The 16680-nt window shown below is 35.3% G+C and overlaps 1 protein-coding gene across 16 annotated transcripts in view; it reads left to right on the top strand.

The window, feature by feature from the left end:
• Positions 1-16680, top strand: part of DOP1A (DOP1 leucine zipper like protein A) — a 101925-nt gene that overhangs the window by 20695 nt on the left and 64550 nt on the right. For all 16 annotated transcript variants that reach the window (XR_014312069.1, XR_014312070.1, XR_014312071.1 and 13 more), the window contains 2 exons: positions 5901-6091; positions 9444-9625. Coding sequence is in view for 12 of the 16 variants with exons in the window: in XM_082731687.1 (XP_082587813.1) it covers positions 5954-6091; positions 9444-9625 (320 nt within the window). In the remaining 4 variants the exon portion in view is untranslated. The remainder of the gene's footprint in view (positions 1-5900; positions 6092-9443; positions 9626-16680) is intronic.

The raw sequence follows: 16680 nt of genomic DNA, 5'->3' as shown, positions 1-16680 counted from the left end.
ATGGAAGTGAAAAAATTTAGTATAACAATACTTATATTAGACAAAATAGATTTTAAAATGAAGATTGTCTTTTGTATTTGGAAGCATATGTTGCTGCTATGTTTTGTTTGTACTTATGTTTAAATTGAATTGTAAAAAATTTTAGAATATAAAGATTAATGATAAAACAGCTTACAGGATTTTTATCTCACTTCCAGTCTTAACTATTATACTTAAAACACCGTGTGTGCATCCAGCTTGAGCTTGACTATTTTAAGTTACATGCTGTGCCATATACAAATATGTATGAAATACAGTTCCTGCTTTCAAAGACTTCATCTCTAATAGGGCAATTGCATAGCTAGTTCTTTATGAAACAAATTATTTAAATTTATCATTTAAATTCCTATTCATCTTGGGTTTCTCACAGTACTTCAAAATACTGCTTTATTTTATTCCTGTGAGAATCCAGAGTAGGAAGGTATAACAATAAAATACAATTTTTTTCCCCTGCCTAAATTTTGCATTATTTTAAGGGCCTACCCCTCCCAATTTGGAAAGAAAGTATCATGAGGGCAGAAGTATTCTCTTTATTCAGCACCCAGACATAGGGCTTGGCCCATGGTATACTGAGGTGAATAAAAGTCAGGTGACTCTTCATTGAAGATAATCTCTCTAAAAATGGGATGTGGGGATTTGTCTTTTTATTTTTATGGATAAAAGAATTAAGATAGAGTGTTGAGAAGTTTGCATCATTCTTTTTGTCACAGCCTTAACCAACCAAATTTTGATTTAATAAATTCATAGATTTTTACCTTTTTTTTTTTCAGTGCAAACATGTATTAGCAATATAGCTTGTAATCTCTAGAGTAGTGACTCTTAACCTTTTAGAGGATTTTGTTAAGAACCATTTTTGAGTTTATTATAAAAGTAGTAGACTATCTCCCAATAAAATGTAAGAGGTAAATTTTGCATGTAATTTGAAGTAATTCACAGATCCCCTAAGACCCATTATATAGGGGAAAAAAGTATGTAGGGATATACACACATAACTTCACCAAGATTAATTTCACCTACCACACAATTCACCTATTTCAAGTGTGTAATTTAGTAGTTTTTAGTACAGAGTTGTGTGACCATCCTTACAATCAGTTTTATGTATTGAAGTATAATTAACATACAGTCTTAGTTTCAACTGTACAATATAATCAAAAGTTCTGTATTTTACTCATTGCTCTTCAAGATACATGTAGTCTCAATTCCCTTTCTTTTTTTCCCACATACCCCAAAAGACCTCCTCTCTTGTAACCACCATTTTGTTATTTGTATTTAAGATCTTGGGGTTTTTTAATCTCTTTTTCCCTTTGTCTATTTGTTTCTTAAATTCCACATTTGAATAAAATCATGGTATTTGTCTTTTTCCCTTTCTCTGTCTGACCTTTTTTTGACTCAGCGTCATACCCTCTAGGTCCATCCATGTTGTTGCAAATGGCACTATTTCATTTTTTTAATGACTGAGTAATATTCCATTATGGATACATATCATTCATCTGTCAGTAGACACTTGGCTTATTTCCATGCCTTGGCTATTATAAATAATGCTGCCATAAAGATAGGAGTGTGTGTATCTTTTCAAGTTTGTGTTTTCATTTTCTTTGGGTGAATTCCCACTGGTAGAACATATAGAAATTCCATTTTTAATTATTTGAGGACCCTCCATACTGTCTTCCACAGTGGCTACACCAATTTGCATTCCTATAGATAGTGCATGGGGGTTCCCTTTTCTCCACATCTTTAACACTTGTAATTTTTTGTCTTTTTTATTTTAACTGTCTGGCAGGTATAAGGTGATATCTCATTGTAGTTTATCTTTCATTTCCCTGATGATTATTGGTGTGAAAATCTTTTCATGGGTCTCTTGGCCATCAGTATGTCTTCTTTGGAAAATGTCTGTTCAAGTCCTCTGCCATTTTTAAATCAGATTCTTTTGGTATTGAGTTATATAAGTTCTTTATATGTTTTGAAAATGAGCTCTTTTTTTTTTCTTTTTTTTTTTTTTGTTGCCGAAATTTTTTTTTTAATTTTTTTTATTTTTTTAAATAAACATATAATGTATTTTTATGAAAATGAGCTCTTTATTGGATATAACATTTACAAATATTTTCTTTTCAGTAGGTTACCTGTTTGTTTTGTTGATAGTTTCTTTCGCCGAACAAAGCTTTTTATTCTGGTGTAGTACCAGTAGTTTAATTTTGCTTTTGTTTTCCTTGCCAGAGGAGACATATGGAGAAAAATGTTACTGTGGCCAATGTCAAATTACTGCTTTTGTTTTCTTCTGGGAGTTTCATGATTTCAGGTCTCATATTTAGGTCTTTATTCCCTTTTGAGTTTCTTTTTGGGTATGCTGTAAGAAAGTGGTCCAGTTTGATTCTTTTGTGTACATGTCGCTGTCTAGTTTTTCCAGCACTACTTGTTAAAGAGACTGTCTTTTCTCCATTATATATTCTTGCCTCCTTTGTTATAGAATAATTGACCATATAAGTATGGGTTTACTTGCTCTCTGTATTCTGTTCTATTGATTTATGTGTCTGTTTTTGTGCCATTACCATATTGTTTTGTCCACTACAATTTTGTGATATATTTTGAAATCTGGGATTATGGTAACTTCTAGCTTTGTTCTTTTTCAAGGTTGCTTTGCCTATTAGGGGTCCTTTGTGGTTCCATATATAGGACTATTTTTCTAATTCTGTGACAAATGGCTGTTGGTATTTTTATAGGAATTTGCATTAAATCTTTAAATCTAGATTGCTTTGGAGAGTATGGATATTTTAATAATATTGATTCTCCCATTCCGTGAACACGGAACATCTTTCCACTTGTTTGTGTCGTCTTCAGTCTCTTTCATCAGTGTATAGTTTTCAGAGTACAGGTCTTTTACTTCCTTGGTTAAGTTTATTTCTGTGTGTATTTTGTTTTTTTGGTATAATTAGAAATGAGATTGTTTCCTTAATTTTTCTTTCTGCTACCTCATTAGTATAGAGAAATACACAAATTTCCTTATATTAGTTATATATTCTGTGACTTTACAAATTTCATCCATCAGTTCTAATATTTTTTTTGATAGAGTCCTTAGGGTTTTTTATATATAGTATCATGTCATCTGCAAATACAACAATTTTACTTATTACTTACCAGTTTGGATGCCTTTTGTTTCTTTTTCTTGTTGCAGCTAGGATTTCCCAGTGCTGTGTTGAATAAACATGGTAAGAGTGAATCTTGTTCACTCTTATCTTGTTCTTGATATTGATAGTGAATCCTTATCTTGTTCTTGATCTTAGAGAAAATATCTTAGAGGATAGATCTTAGAGGAAAGCTTTCACCTTTTCACCATTGAGTGTGATGTTAGCTGTGGGTTTTTCACATATGGCCTTTATTTTGTTGAGGTATGTTCTCTCTGAACTTATTTACTGAGAGTTTTTATCATGAATATATGTTATCCTTTGTCAGCTGCTTTTTCTGCTTCTATTGTGATGACCACATCGTGTTTATCCTTTCTCTCCTTAATGTGATTTATGTAGTGATTGATTTGCAAATATTGAACCAGCATTACAGCCCTGAAGTAAATCCCACTTCATCATGGTGAATGACTTTTTAAATGTATTGTTGGATTCAGTTTGTTAATATTTTGTTGATAATTTTTTGCATCCAATGTGATGACCATATGGTGTTTATCCTTTCTCTCCTTAATGTGATTTATGTAGTGACTGATCTGCAAATATTGAACCAGCATTGCAGCCCTGAAATAAATCCCACTTGATCGTAATGAATGACTTCTTTAATGTATTGTTGGATTCAGTTTTTTAATATTTTGTTGATAATTTTTGCATCTAAGTTCATCAGAGATACTGAACTATATAATTCTCTTTCTTGTAGTTCTTTATCTGGTTTTAGCATCAGGGTAATGCTGGCCTCATAGAATGAATTGGAAGCTTTCCTTACTCTTCTAATTTTTTGGAATAGTTTGAGAATAGGCATTACCTCTTCTTTAAATGTTTGGTAGAAATCACTTGAGAAGCTGTCTGTTCTAGACATTTGTTTGTTGGGAGTTTTTTGATTGTTGATTCAGTTTCATTATTAGTAATTGGTCTATTCAAATTTTCTCTTTCTTTCTGATTCAGTTTTTGGGAGGCGATATGATTCTAGGTTGTGCCATTTGTTGACATCTAAGTTCTTCATAGTATTTTTCCTGTAACCCCTTGTAGTTCTGTAGTGTTCTTTCTTCTTTTCTTTCATTTCAGATTTTGTGCCCTCCCCGCTTTTTGTTTTGTCAGTTGTTGATCTTTTCAAAGAATCAGCTCTTGGTTTCATTTACCAGATCTACTGGGGTTTTTGTTTTTGTATTTTATTTTGTTGTAATCTTGTTTTTGCTCTAATCTTCATTGTTTTCTTCCTTTCACTGGTTTGGGGTTTTGTTTGTTCTTCTTTTTCTAATTCCTTTTCTTTTTTTTTTTTTTAAGGTTTATTATAGCGTGTGAGCAGGGGAGGGGGGTGGGTAGTGACAGAGAGGGGGAGAGAGAGAGAGAATCTCAGGAGATTCCCCACTAAGCGCAGAACCTGATGCAGGGCTCCATCTCACAACCCTGAGATATGACCTAAGCTGAAACCAAGAGTTAGATGCTTCACTGACTGAGCCACCCAGTTGCCCCTTATTTTTCTAACTCCTTTAGGTATAAGGTTAGGTTGTTTGAGATTTTTCTTTCTTCTGCAGGTAGGCTTGTAAACTTCCTCTTATAATATAACTTCCTCTTGCTGTAAACTTCCCTCTTAGACCTACTTTTGTTGCATTCCAAAGACTTTGGACCATTGTGTTTTCATTTTCATTTGTCTCCATGTATTTTTTATTTCTTCTTTGATTTCTTGGTTGTCCTATTCATTGTTTAGTAGCATGTTGTTTAACCCATGCCTTCCAGCTCCTTTCTTCCTGGAAAAGTCTCCCAAAGATCCCTGCCACTCCAGCATGTGCTTTGAGATTAGTAAGCAGATCTTCCTCCCAGATACCCAGGCTTTTTTCAAACTGCTGCTTCTATGCCCTATCTTACTGGAACTGTTTGTTTTGCTGTTTCTTTAAGGCTGTGGGCTCAGTTTTCTCTCCCCCTCACTGTTCTCTCACAAGCCTCCTGATTTTTTTTTTTAAAGATTTTATTATTTATTTGACAGACAGAGGTCACAAGCAGGCAGAGAGGCAGGCAGAGAGAGGAAGGGAAGCAGGCTTCGCTGTGGAGCAGAGAGCCCGATGCGGGGCTCGATCCCAGGACCCTGGGATCATGACCTGAGCTGAAGGCAGAGGCTTTAACCCACTGAGCCACCCAGGCGCCCCAAGCCTCCTGATTTTTAAAGGACCAGGTTTTAAGCCCCGCTGATTATAAGAACTTAAAAATTTGGCCCCTCTGGTTTTCAAAGCAAAATATTATGGTGATTCATTGACCCAATGCAGGCTCCCAGGTGTGGGTCGGTTTTTCTCCTCTCTCAGGCCTGGGGTCTTCCTCCCTCACTGAATCCATTTAGCTCTCGATCTTGTCACTGCCCTTACTACCTTCTTTGATATGGCCTCTTCTCTACATTTAGCTGTGGAGAGTTTGTACTACCAGTCTTCCGGTCATTTTTTGGGTTATTTAGTTATTTAGTTATCTAGTTAACTAGTTGTATCTGTGGAACAAGGTGATCTTAGAGTCCTCCCACTCTGCCATCTTCCCCAGAAGCCTTCTCTTTTCAGTCAGATAATAGCCTTTGAAACAGAAAGGTTTTTCATTTCAATGAAGTCCTATTTATTTATTTTAAAGTTGACCAATAGTTTTGTAGCAAGACCATACAAACCTGTTTTAATATTTTACTTTGTAACTTTGGTTTCTTCTTTTTTATAGGTAATGATTTTACATGACTTTGGAACTGGTCTCTAGTGGGACGCTGTGGGAGGATGAACACAGAAGAGCTAGAATTACTGAGTGACTCTAAATACAGAAACTATGTAGCTGCAATTGACAAAGCACTAAAGAATTTTGAATATTCCAGTGAATGGGCAGATTTGATATCAGCACTTGGAAAACTTAATAAGGTATGTCCATTTTATCCATTTCATAAAAAAAAGTAAAAATCAGAAGTCTAAATTTGTCCTTACTGAATTTCTCTAAAGGTTGAAGTGAAGAATTCTGAAAACATAACAAAAGTTCAGAATTACTTTTGGTACTGCTATTTTACTTACTGAGTTGCCTACTTATACAGCCAGGTATATTTTTGTGGCCAGAACAACAACAGTACTTGAAAAATATAGTTATTCCATTATTGGCATTAAAAACACAAGACTAGGAAGCAAATATGCTAACTCCAAGGGATAACAAATTTCTGTAATTGATCATCAGATATGGTTCTGCAGTTCCTGACATCAAAATTTAAAACTCCAAATGGAATGTAGTAATCTTACTCTGTCCTTTGCAAGTGTTATGTAGCCGTAGGGGAAATTTTGTATCCAGGAAACCCTCAGATATATTCAGTACTTTTTACAAAAGTGACAAGTTGTCGCTTAAGCCTTGGAGGTTCACCTTGAGTGTTTCTTCCAAAGATGTCTAGTTTTAATCTAACCCTGCTGTGGTGGCATTATGGATCAACTCATAGCTTTAAGTTTTAATACTTTTCTTTTGTTTCTTTCTTAACCTAGAACAAACTTTTCTCACCTTACATCTATAGTTTTGGGGATTTTGGAGGTGTTTGATTTCTTTTAAGATTTTATTTATTTACTTATTTGACAGAGATCACAAGTAGGCAGAGAGGCAGGCAGAGAGAGAGGAGAAAGCAGGATCCCTGCTGAGCACAGAGCGCGATGCGGGACTCGATCCCAGGACTCCGGGATCATGACCTGAGCTGAAGGCAGAGGATTTAACCCACTGAGCCACCAGGCGCCCTCTTGTCTCTTTTTTTTCAAAGCAGTTTTTATTGAATTGGGATGCTTTTAAATATTAAGTAGAGTGGAGAAGATAGGAAATGAGCTCTTCCAGTAACTTTTAACATGAAACAGCTGAGCATGCAATTATTAGTAAAGAAATTGTCTTAATCGGGCGCCTGGGGGGCTCAGTGGGTTAAGCTGCTGCCTTCGGCTCAGGTCGTGATCTCAGAGTCCTGGGATCAAGTTCCGCATTGGGCTCTCTACTCAGCAGGGAGCCTGCTTCCCTCTCTCTCTCTCTGTCTGCCTCTGTCTACTTGTGATCTCTCTCTGTCAAATAAATAAATAAAATCTTTAAAAAAAAAAAAAAGAAGAAGAAGAAGAAATTGTCTTAAAATGTACTCTAAGGGAGGACACTATTGTTCAACCTCATACATACTATGGATAATTATTTTTGTATCTTAAAAAAACTTTTCATTTTTAATGTGCCAAGGATTTATCTTAAAATTAGATGTACAAACTTTTTTTAATTTTTTTTAAGATTTTATTTATTTGACAGAGATCGCAAGTAGGCAGGGAGGCAGGCAGAGAGAGAGAGAAGGAAGCAAGCTTCCTGCTGAGCAGAGAGCCTGATTGAGCAGCGGGACTCCATCCTGGGATCATGACCTGAACTGAAGGCAGAGGCTTTAACCCACTGAGCTACCCAGGCACCCCACAGATGCACAAACTTCGGTTTGACATGTTAACTTGTAACATTTATCGTTTGTGGTTTGATAAATTCTCAGTTTTTTTACAGTAGCCTTATGTATGAATATGCTTAAAAGTCATTAGTTTCTTTGTTGTTCTGAAGCTGAAAACTTATTAGGAACTGTTTAATTTTACTAAATTGCAAAATTAATATATATAATTGAGTACGTAAGTAGTTTCTATATGTAATCAATAATTTATGAAAACATATTACTGTATCCAGATAATACAAAGTAGGATATGCAAGTCATTGAAAAAACTAACTTTAAGTTGAGAAACAGTCAAGGATTATATGTACTATATGTAATATAAATTTGTTGATGATAGCCTAAATACATTAATATGATTTTATTATTTATTAATATACTAAACTTTCACTTCATTTATATAGGTTTTTGAGTTTTGAAATACTTTCAGAAAATGCTGCTTTATTTTACTTCTTAAATTTTATTTGGTATTAATAGAATTTTTTATTAAACATTTTGTTTAATAGATCATTAAATTTTCCGCAGAGGTAATAATACTTTTTCTTAAAATATATGTAAATATTGGAGTGCCTGACTGGCTCAGTTGGAAGAGCATGTGACTCTTGATCTCAGGGTGTTGAGTTTGAGCCCACGTTGGATGTAGAGATTACTAAAAAAATAAATTAAAAATTTGTAAATATTGACTCCTGGCTACTGTGTTTAAAATTCAAATTAATATTTTGGAAACAGAAGCAGCTAGTTGAAAAGTATTTTTCATAACTGTGTTCTTACTGGTATTTTGCCCTTAATTTTTAGCTTTTCATGTATGGATTTTATTTACATTCATTACATCCAATTAAGACTGAATTAAAAGCTTATAGTAGGAAGAACATTGAAAATGGTATATCTAAGTGGATCTCAGAGCTTCCACTTTTGTTATAAACTGGGAGATCCAGTCCTAAGTTTTCTACTGCACTGCCTTTGGCAGGTCATTTTACACATTTTAACTTCAGTTCTTTGTTTTGTAAAGGACAGGACTTCTTTTATATTTCTTCTAAATTCCAATTCTAGCATATTTTAATGTTTTCATTCTGAGTGTTTTTTCTGTAATTTTCTATCAGCACTTTACTATAATACTTGGAAGAACTTTCAAGTTCTTTTTAAATAACTAGTCTCCTTTGGGTGGTTTGTAAAATAGAATCTTCTACAAGTTCTACCCTGACTATTACCTCTAAAAAAATGTTATGTTTGAATAAATGCAGTTGTATTTGACCCACTTGGGAAGTTATGTTAGCAAAAACAAATGGGCAATTATAATCTTAAGTAGATTCTTCTAAGCATTAGAATTCCTTGCTATCATATGATATACTAAAGCAATGGTTGTTGCTCCTCCAACTACATATTTATATTGAGATCCAGTTTCCTTCAGATCTTTCAAACAGTGTATCAAAAATAGATTGACAGATAACTGACATTAAAGATTTGCAAAAATCTAAATCATTGCCTCTCTTCTGAATAAATTTGTTGGCAAAATATTATGTGTTTTTTTTTTTTAAATAAAAATGATACTTCTGTTAACTTATAGTGGGTTCTTTTTCTTTAACAAAATAATTTTTTTACATCCTCTGTTCTAATTTTAAATATGGCATATACTGATACATATAACTGACTAAGACAAGAATTGTTTGGCACCCTCTGTAATTTTTTAGAGTGTAAAGAAGTCTTACAAGGATATTTTATAATTCTGTGCTAGAAAATGGAAATAAAAGATATAATGTTTTTATTTTACTCAAATGAATTAAAATGTTTTCTTCAAGGTTTTACAAAATAATGCAAAGTACCAGGTAGTACCCAAAAAGCTGACCATAGGCAAACGCCTAGCTCAATGCCTACATCCAGCATTACCAGGTGGAGTTCATCGAAAGGCACTTGAAACATATGAGATTATCTTCAAAATCATTGGACCTAAGAGACTTGCCAAAGACCTTTTTTTATACAGGTAAGAAAAATTTTATTATTTATGTAAAAATAAAAAACATTTTTAATTGTTTCATGTTTTGGGCAATAAAAGCTAAAATACTGAAAAGTCCTTTAAGGAAGTTTTTAGATGTCAGTGTCAAATATTTTGATATTAAGTACTTTAGAAAAATTTAGGATATTCCTTAATATAAGGTTTTTTTTCTTCTATGTCATTAATGAAAAATTTTTGCTTAAAATTGTTGAGAGTACACTACTTTCTGCTTTTTTCAACTTGAGGACTACACTGAAAAGATATGTTACCTTTATCTCTCAGCAGCTTTCAATGTAGTTGATCATTCTTTCCCTGAAATAGTCTTTTTCTATTGGCTTCTATTCTGCAGTTTAATTTTTCAGTCTTCATATGGACATATGGAATTTCTTAAAGCTTGCATAGCCTTGCCTTTGCCTTTATATTGCTTTCGTTGGGGGAGCTTATCCATACCCATGTTTTATCCTTTAAGTGCTAACTCCCAACTTGGTAATCACCAGTGTTGGCTTCTGCTTTAAACTTCTGACTTACTCACCATCTCTGTGTGTTTCTTTAACTGAAGTTCACCCTATTCCAACCTAACCTCATTTTCTTCAAACCCAGCTTTCTGCAAGTGCACTAAAGTTCAGTAAATGGCACCATTGTCCATCCATTTACACAAGCCTGAAATCCAAGGGTTACACTTAGTATCTTGTTTTCTTTGCCCATATTCTTCTTCCTCCCATGTACAATCTGTCACCAAGAGTTTTGTTTCATAGTGGTAAAGAACAGAAGCTTTGGAATCAAAGTGGTTTATCTTTCACTCACCAGCTCTGTGATCTTGGGTCATTTTCTTCACCTGTCTGTGTATTCCCATTACCAGTTTCACAGGATTGTTAATTAAGATAAAAATGTAAATATTTATAAAGTACTTAGAACAATGCAGCATATGGGAAGTGCTAAATAAATGTTAGTTATTGTTCTCATAGATCTTCCAGTCCATCTACTTCTTTCCACCCTCACTGGCAGCATCTGCTCTAAGTAAGCTTTATCTCCGGCTTGGTCTTTGTCACTGGCCTCCTAACGCACACTTAATATTGTTCTTATTCTTTCATACCCTTTTCTTAACACAGTACCAGAGATTCTTTCATACCCTTTTCTTAACACAGTACCAGAGTAAACTTTTTAGTACTTTATTTATTTGTTTGATTTGACAGACAGAGATCACAAGCAGGCAGAGGGGCAGGAGGAGAGAGAGGGGGAAGCAGGCTACCCACTGAACAGAGAGCCTGATGTAGGGCTCAATGCAGGGCTCGATCCTATGATCTCGGCTGAGATCCTGACCTGAGCCGAAAGTCGAGGCTTAACCCACTGAGTCACCCAGGCGCCCCCAACTTTTTGATACTTTAAATAGAGGTCATTCTCCTGTTAAAAATCTCCATTGACTTCTTCCTGCTACTTAAAAGTAAAATTCAAAGTACTTATTCTGGCTTCTGAAGTTTTATGTACTTTGGCCCTGCATGTCTCAATTACTTCCAATTCCTACTTTTTTCCACCCAATTCACTTTGTTCTATGATATAGATCTCTTTGTTTATACTTCCTCATCTTTTTTTTTTGTTTGTTTCCCTCACCCTCAATGCTCTAATTCAGGTCTCTGATTAAATATCAAATCCTCAGAGAAGACTTGCCTAGAGAAGACTTACCTATATGTAAGAGCCTTTCCTCTACATCTTTGTTGTTAATACCCTGTAGTTTCACTGCCACGTATTTAGAGGGTGGTATCTATTTATTTATCCTGGTTTGATTCATTGGGATTTTTACATCTGTGAATCAGTGACTTTCATCAATTCTGAATCTCTTCAAATTGTCTTTACTCCATCTATTCTCTCTCCCCTTTTTGGAACTATGAGTAAGCACCGTTAGGTCTTCTCACTCTGAGTTCCCCATCTCTTATTCTCTCTTTCTTGTTTTCAAACGTCTTGTCTGTCTTTGTTGCATTCTGGATAATTTCCTGTTACTTAACTTCTAGATTACTAATTCTTTCTCTCTCTTTTTTCATATCTGTGTGAAATTTTTTCTGATCATTATTAAGATGTAATTGACATACATTATATAAGTTTAAGTTGTATAACATATTATTTGATAAACGTATATACTGTGAAATGATTACCATATGTTTAGTTAACACATCCATCATAACCTCAGTTATGATTTTTTTTCTTATGATCAGAACTTTTAAGGTCTATTCTCTTATCAACTCCAAATACAGTATTGTTTTTTTGTTTGTTTGTTTGTTTGTTTTAAAGATTTTATTTATTTATTTGACAGAGATCACAAGTAGGCAGAGAGGCAGGCAGAGAGAGAGAAAGAGAGAGGAGGAAGCAGGCTCCCCGCAGAGCAGAGAGCCCGACACGGGGCTCCATCCCAGGACCCTGGGATCACGACCCGAGCCGAAGGCAGAGGCTTTAACCCACTGAGCCACCCTCAAATACAGTATTGTTAACGGTAGTCACCATCATGTACATTATATCATCAGAACTTACTTAAAATCTTGTAACTGGAGGTTTGTATCTTTGACCACCTTCACCCACTTCTCCCCCCCTCCCATCCCAGACAACCACCATTCTCTTCTCTGTTTTTATACACTTGGTTTTCTTAGTTCCTGCATTTAAGTGAGATACAATATTTTTTTCTCTACTTACTTATTTCACTTAGCATCATGGCCTTGAGGTCCATCCATATTGTCACAAATGGCAAGAGTTTTTTTTTTTTTAAATGACCAAATAATACTGCATTCAGAGAGAAAGAGTGCACATGCATGCACAAGCACGAGCATGTGTGGCAGTTTATCTTTCATCTGTCAATGGATACAAGTTGTTTCCATGTCTTGGCTATTATAAATAATGCTGCAGTGAAATGGGAGTGCAGATATCTCTTCAAGTTCATGATTTCATTTCTTTTAGATATATATCTAGAGGTGGGATTTCTGGATCATATTGTACTTCTATTTTTAATTGTTTGAAGGACCTTTATACTGTTTTTCCATAATTGGTGTACCAATTTGCATTCCCTCCAACAGCATACAAGGGTTCTCTTCTCCACATCCTTGTCAGCATTTGTCATCTTTTGTTTTTTGATAATAGCCTTTCCAACAGTTGTGCGGTAATACCCCATTTTGTTTTTGATTTGTATTTCCCTGGTGATTAATGATGTTGAGCACCTTGTCATGTACTTAGTGGCCATTCCAGTATCTTCTTTGGATGATATATCAGGTCCTTTGCCCATTTTTTAATTGGATTATTTGAGATATTATGCTGTTGACCATGAGTCCCTTATATTAATTTTGGATATTATTTTGGATATTTACTCTTTGTTAGGTATGTGGTTTGCAAATATTTTCTCTCATTCCATAGATTACCTTTTCATTTTATTGATTATCATTTATTGTGCAGTACCTTTTTAGTTGGATATAGTCCCAGTTATTTATTTTTGCTTTTGTTGCTTGTGCTTTAGATTTCATATCTAAAAAACAATGCCAAGACCAATGCAGGGAGCTTTTCCCCTATGTTTTCCTCTAAGAGTTTTATGGTTTCCAGCCTTATGTTTAAGTCTCTACTCCATTTCAAGTTAACTATTATGTGTGACGTAAGATAAGGGTCCAGTTTCTTTCCCACGTGCATATCCACTTTTCCTCTTTCACTCTTGATATTGGTAACTCAGACCTTATTTTTTCCCTTTGATCAGTCTTGTCAGGGGTTTATCAATTTTGTTAGTCTTTTTAAAAACAAACTTTTAGGCATACCAGAATAGCTTAGTCGGTTGAATAAGCCACATTGATTTCGGCTCATGCTCAGGATCTCATGATCCCCACATGGGGCTCCATGCTCAGTGCAGAGTCTGCTTGTCCCTCTCCCCCCACCCCCACCATCTGTTTCTCTCTCTCAAATAAATAAAATCTTTGGAAATAAATTAAAAATAAAAACAAATTTGGGGTACCTGGGTGGCTTAGTTGGTTAAACATTCAACCTCTGGTTGTGGCTCAGGTCTTGGGGTCCTGTATGGAACCCTATTTCAGGCTCCCCACTCAGTGGGAAGTCTGCTTCTTTCTCCCTCTGCCTTTCCCCTTGCTCATGCTCTCTTTCTAAATTAATCAGTCTTTTTTTTTTAAGATTTTATTTATTTATCTGAAAGAGCAAGAGTGAGAGACCACAAGCAGGGAGAGCAGCAGAGGGAGTGGGAGAAGCAGGCTCCCTGCTTACCATGCGGCCTTGATCCCAGGACCCTAGGGTCATGACCTGAGCCAAAGGCAGACACTTTAACCAACTGAGCCACCCAAACAATGCTAAAATTTAAAAAAAAAAAAATTTTTTTTTAAATAAAAACAAACTTTTAGCTTTGCTGGTCTGCTTTAGTGGGCATATATGTTTTTTCTTTAAATTCTGCTTGGATGTCATGGTTGTTTTTAATAATAATAAATACTGCATTCCAAAAAACAGCACTTTAAAAGAAAAGCCAAGAATTTCTGAATTTGTGTTGCTTATAATTCTCTAGTAACTGATAGATTTTCCTTTTTTAAAAATTTATATTTAAATTCAATTTTGTTAACATTTAGTGTATTATTAGTTTCAGAGATGGTAGTTTCCTTTCTTAATGCAGGACTTTATAAGTCATGCCTGCTACTTTTCAACTCTTCAGTAACATAAATTTTACCTTAAAAAACAGTTATTTTACAAAATTGCAGTATATCTGATTTTTTCAGCAGGATGTTACCAGAATAGTAAATTATCTCTATAATACCACACCTAGGAAAACATTTCTACATTTCTAGATTTAGCAGACATTCTTACACAACATAGATTGAAATTATATTGCTAGTCTATATTTTTTCAAAGTGCATCTAATTTAAAAACTAAATTTTATATTAATGTTGGACTTTATGTTTTTCATTTGTAATTTTGTTAATCTCAAGGTGTATGGTTGTACATAATTATATACAAATACTTTTAAAGTTGAACAAACTGTTATATGGCAAAATACCATATTGCTGCTTTAAGCATTCTTTTTTTTAAAGATTTTAAGATTTCATTTATTTATTTGACAGAGAAAGAGAGATCACAAGTAGGCAGAAAGGGAGGCAGAGGGAGAGAGGGAAGCAGGCTCCCCACCAAGCAGAGAGCCTGACGTGGGGCTCAATCCGAGGGCCCTGAGATCATGAGCCGAAGGCAGAGTCCCAACCCACTGAGCCACCCAGGCACCCCTTAAGCTTATTTTTTCTTAACATGATGCAGTACACAGCAGTGTTACTAAGAAGGCTGGATGTGCAGTTTGAGTACCATGAAATATTACATATAGTCAGCGTTTGGTAAGACAAATTTGGACCTCAGTCTAGAGATTTTACAGCAGTCATCATTTAGGTGACAGTTGAAGACGTGAAAATAATTGAGATCACCCAGGTACACTGAATGAGATTGAACACAATTGTGTTGAAAGACAAAGATGTAAGTGGAAGAAGAAGGACAGAAGTTATAGGATGGGGGCGCCTAGTTGACTCAGTTGGTAGAGCATCCAACTCTTGATCTCAGGGTTGTAAGTTTGAGCCCCATGTTGGGTGTAGAAATTATTTAAACAATAAAATCTTTTAAAAAAGAAAGATAGAGAGAAGTTAAAGGGGGGAAAAAAGGAAAGTGGATGAAGCAGGACTTTGGCAAAAGCCAGCATTGGGCCCTGGTGCTTATGAAGGAAAGTAGCTTTGACTATAAATTTAGATCAGACTACCTAAAGTTGGAGGCAGGATGACCTCTATTTACTATATAAACTAGTAGCAAGTAGTAACCTCTATTTACTATATAAACAGGTAGCAAAACAATCTTTATGTTTTTGTTATGCACCTAAGTGCAAGAGGACTTGGTGCTAGGACCTTAGGATACAGAAACAAAAAGATAGGGCGCCTGGGTGGCTCAGTGGGTTAAGCTGCTGCCTTCAGCTCAGGTCATGATCTCAGGGTCCTGGGATCTAGTCCCGCATCGGGCTCTCTGTTCAGCAGGGAGCCTGTTTCCCTCTCTCTCTCTCTCTGCCTGCCTCTCCATTTATTTTGTGATCTCTCTCTATCAAATGAATAAATAAAATCTTAAAAAAAAAAAAAAGAAACAAACAAACAAAAAGATAGTCATAGTCCCTTGCTTTCTGATATTTACAGAGCTGCCTATTAGAAATAGTAAGGGGGCGCCTGGGTGGCTCAGTGGGTTAAGCCGCTGCCTTCGGCTCAGGTCATGATCTCAGGGTCCTGGGATCGAGTCCCACATCGGGCTCTCTGCTCAGCGGGGAGCCTGCTTCTCTCTCTCTCTCTCTCTCTCTCTCTCTCTCTCTCTCTCTGCCAGCCTCTCTACCTACCTGTGATCTCTCTCTGTCAAATGAATAAATAAAATCTTAAAAAAAAAAAAAAAAAAGAAAAGAAATACTCAGTAAGTACAGAATAACTTACTAGAATAAGTAGGTATTGGACACTAACAAAACAGGAAGCCTAACCTGGTCTAATTTGAAGACAGTCTCCTCCAGGAAATGGCTTAGGCTAATTTCTGAAAGTCTAGAAGTCACTAGACAACAAAAAAGTTGTAAGGAGTAGGAATTAAACCTAATGGACCAGCATATGGAAAGACCTAGACACTAAAAAGAGCATGGAAGGTTCTCAAACAAATCTGAAAGGAATTCTTCAGTATATGTGGAGCAGAAGGTGCAAGAGCAAAATTGGTGAGCTTATGTGAGCTGAACAGGTGTGTAGTAGCAAAAAAATCAAAAAATGTTGAAAGCTACATTAAACTAGACTGATCTGAAAGGCAAAAGAAAGCCAGTGAAAGGTTTTCCCGAGGATAGGTGCTTCAGGGCAGTACTGAAGCAGTACATGGTAAGTCAGGATGATTGAGCACTACATAATAGTTGAGTCTTCTAGGGAAAAGTCTGGTAGAGATGGAGATGATTTACAGTATTCAAAGAAAAGTATCTGGAAGAGTGATGTGGAGAGAAAACTTGGTGACTTAATACAAGTTAGAGGAGAAGATTTTTTTTTTAA

This window comes from Mustela nivalis (genome assembly GCF_964662115.1).
Source record: "Mustela nivalis genome assembly, chromosome: 5".
NCBI classification, from domain to species: domain Eukaryota; kingdom Metazoa; phylum Chordata; class Mammalia; order Carnivora; family Mustelidae; genus Mustela; species Mustela nivalis.
Note: the sequence above shows the minus strand (reverse complement) of the source record. Positions and strands in the feature narration are given on the sequence as shown.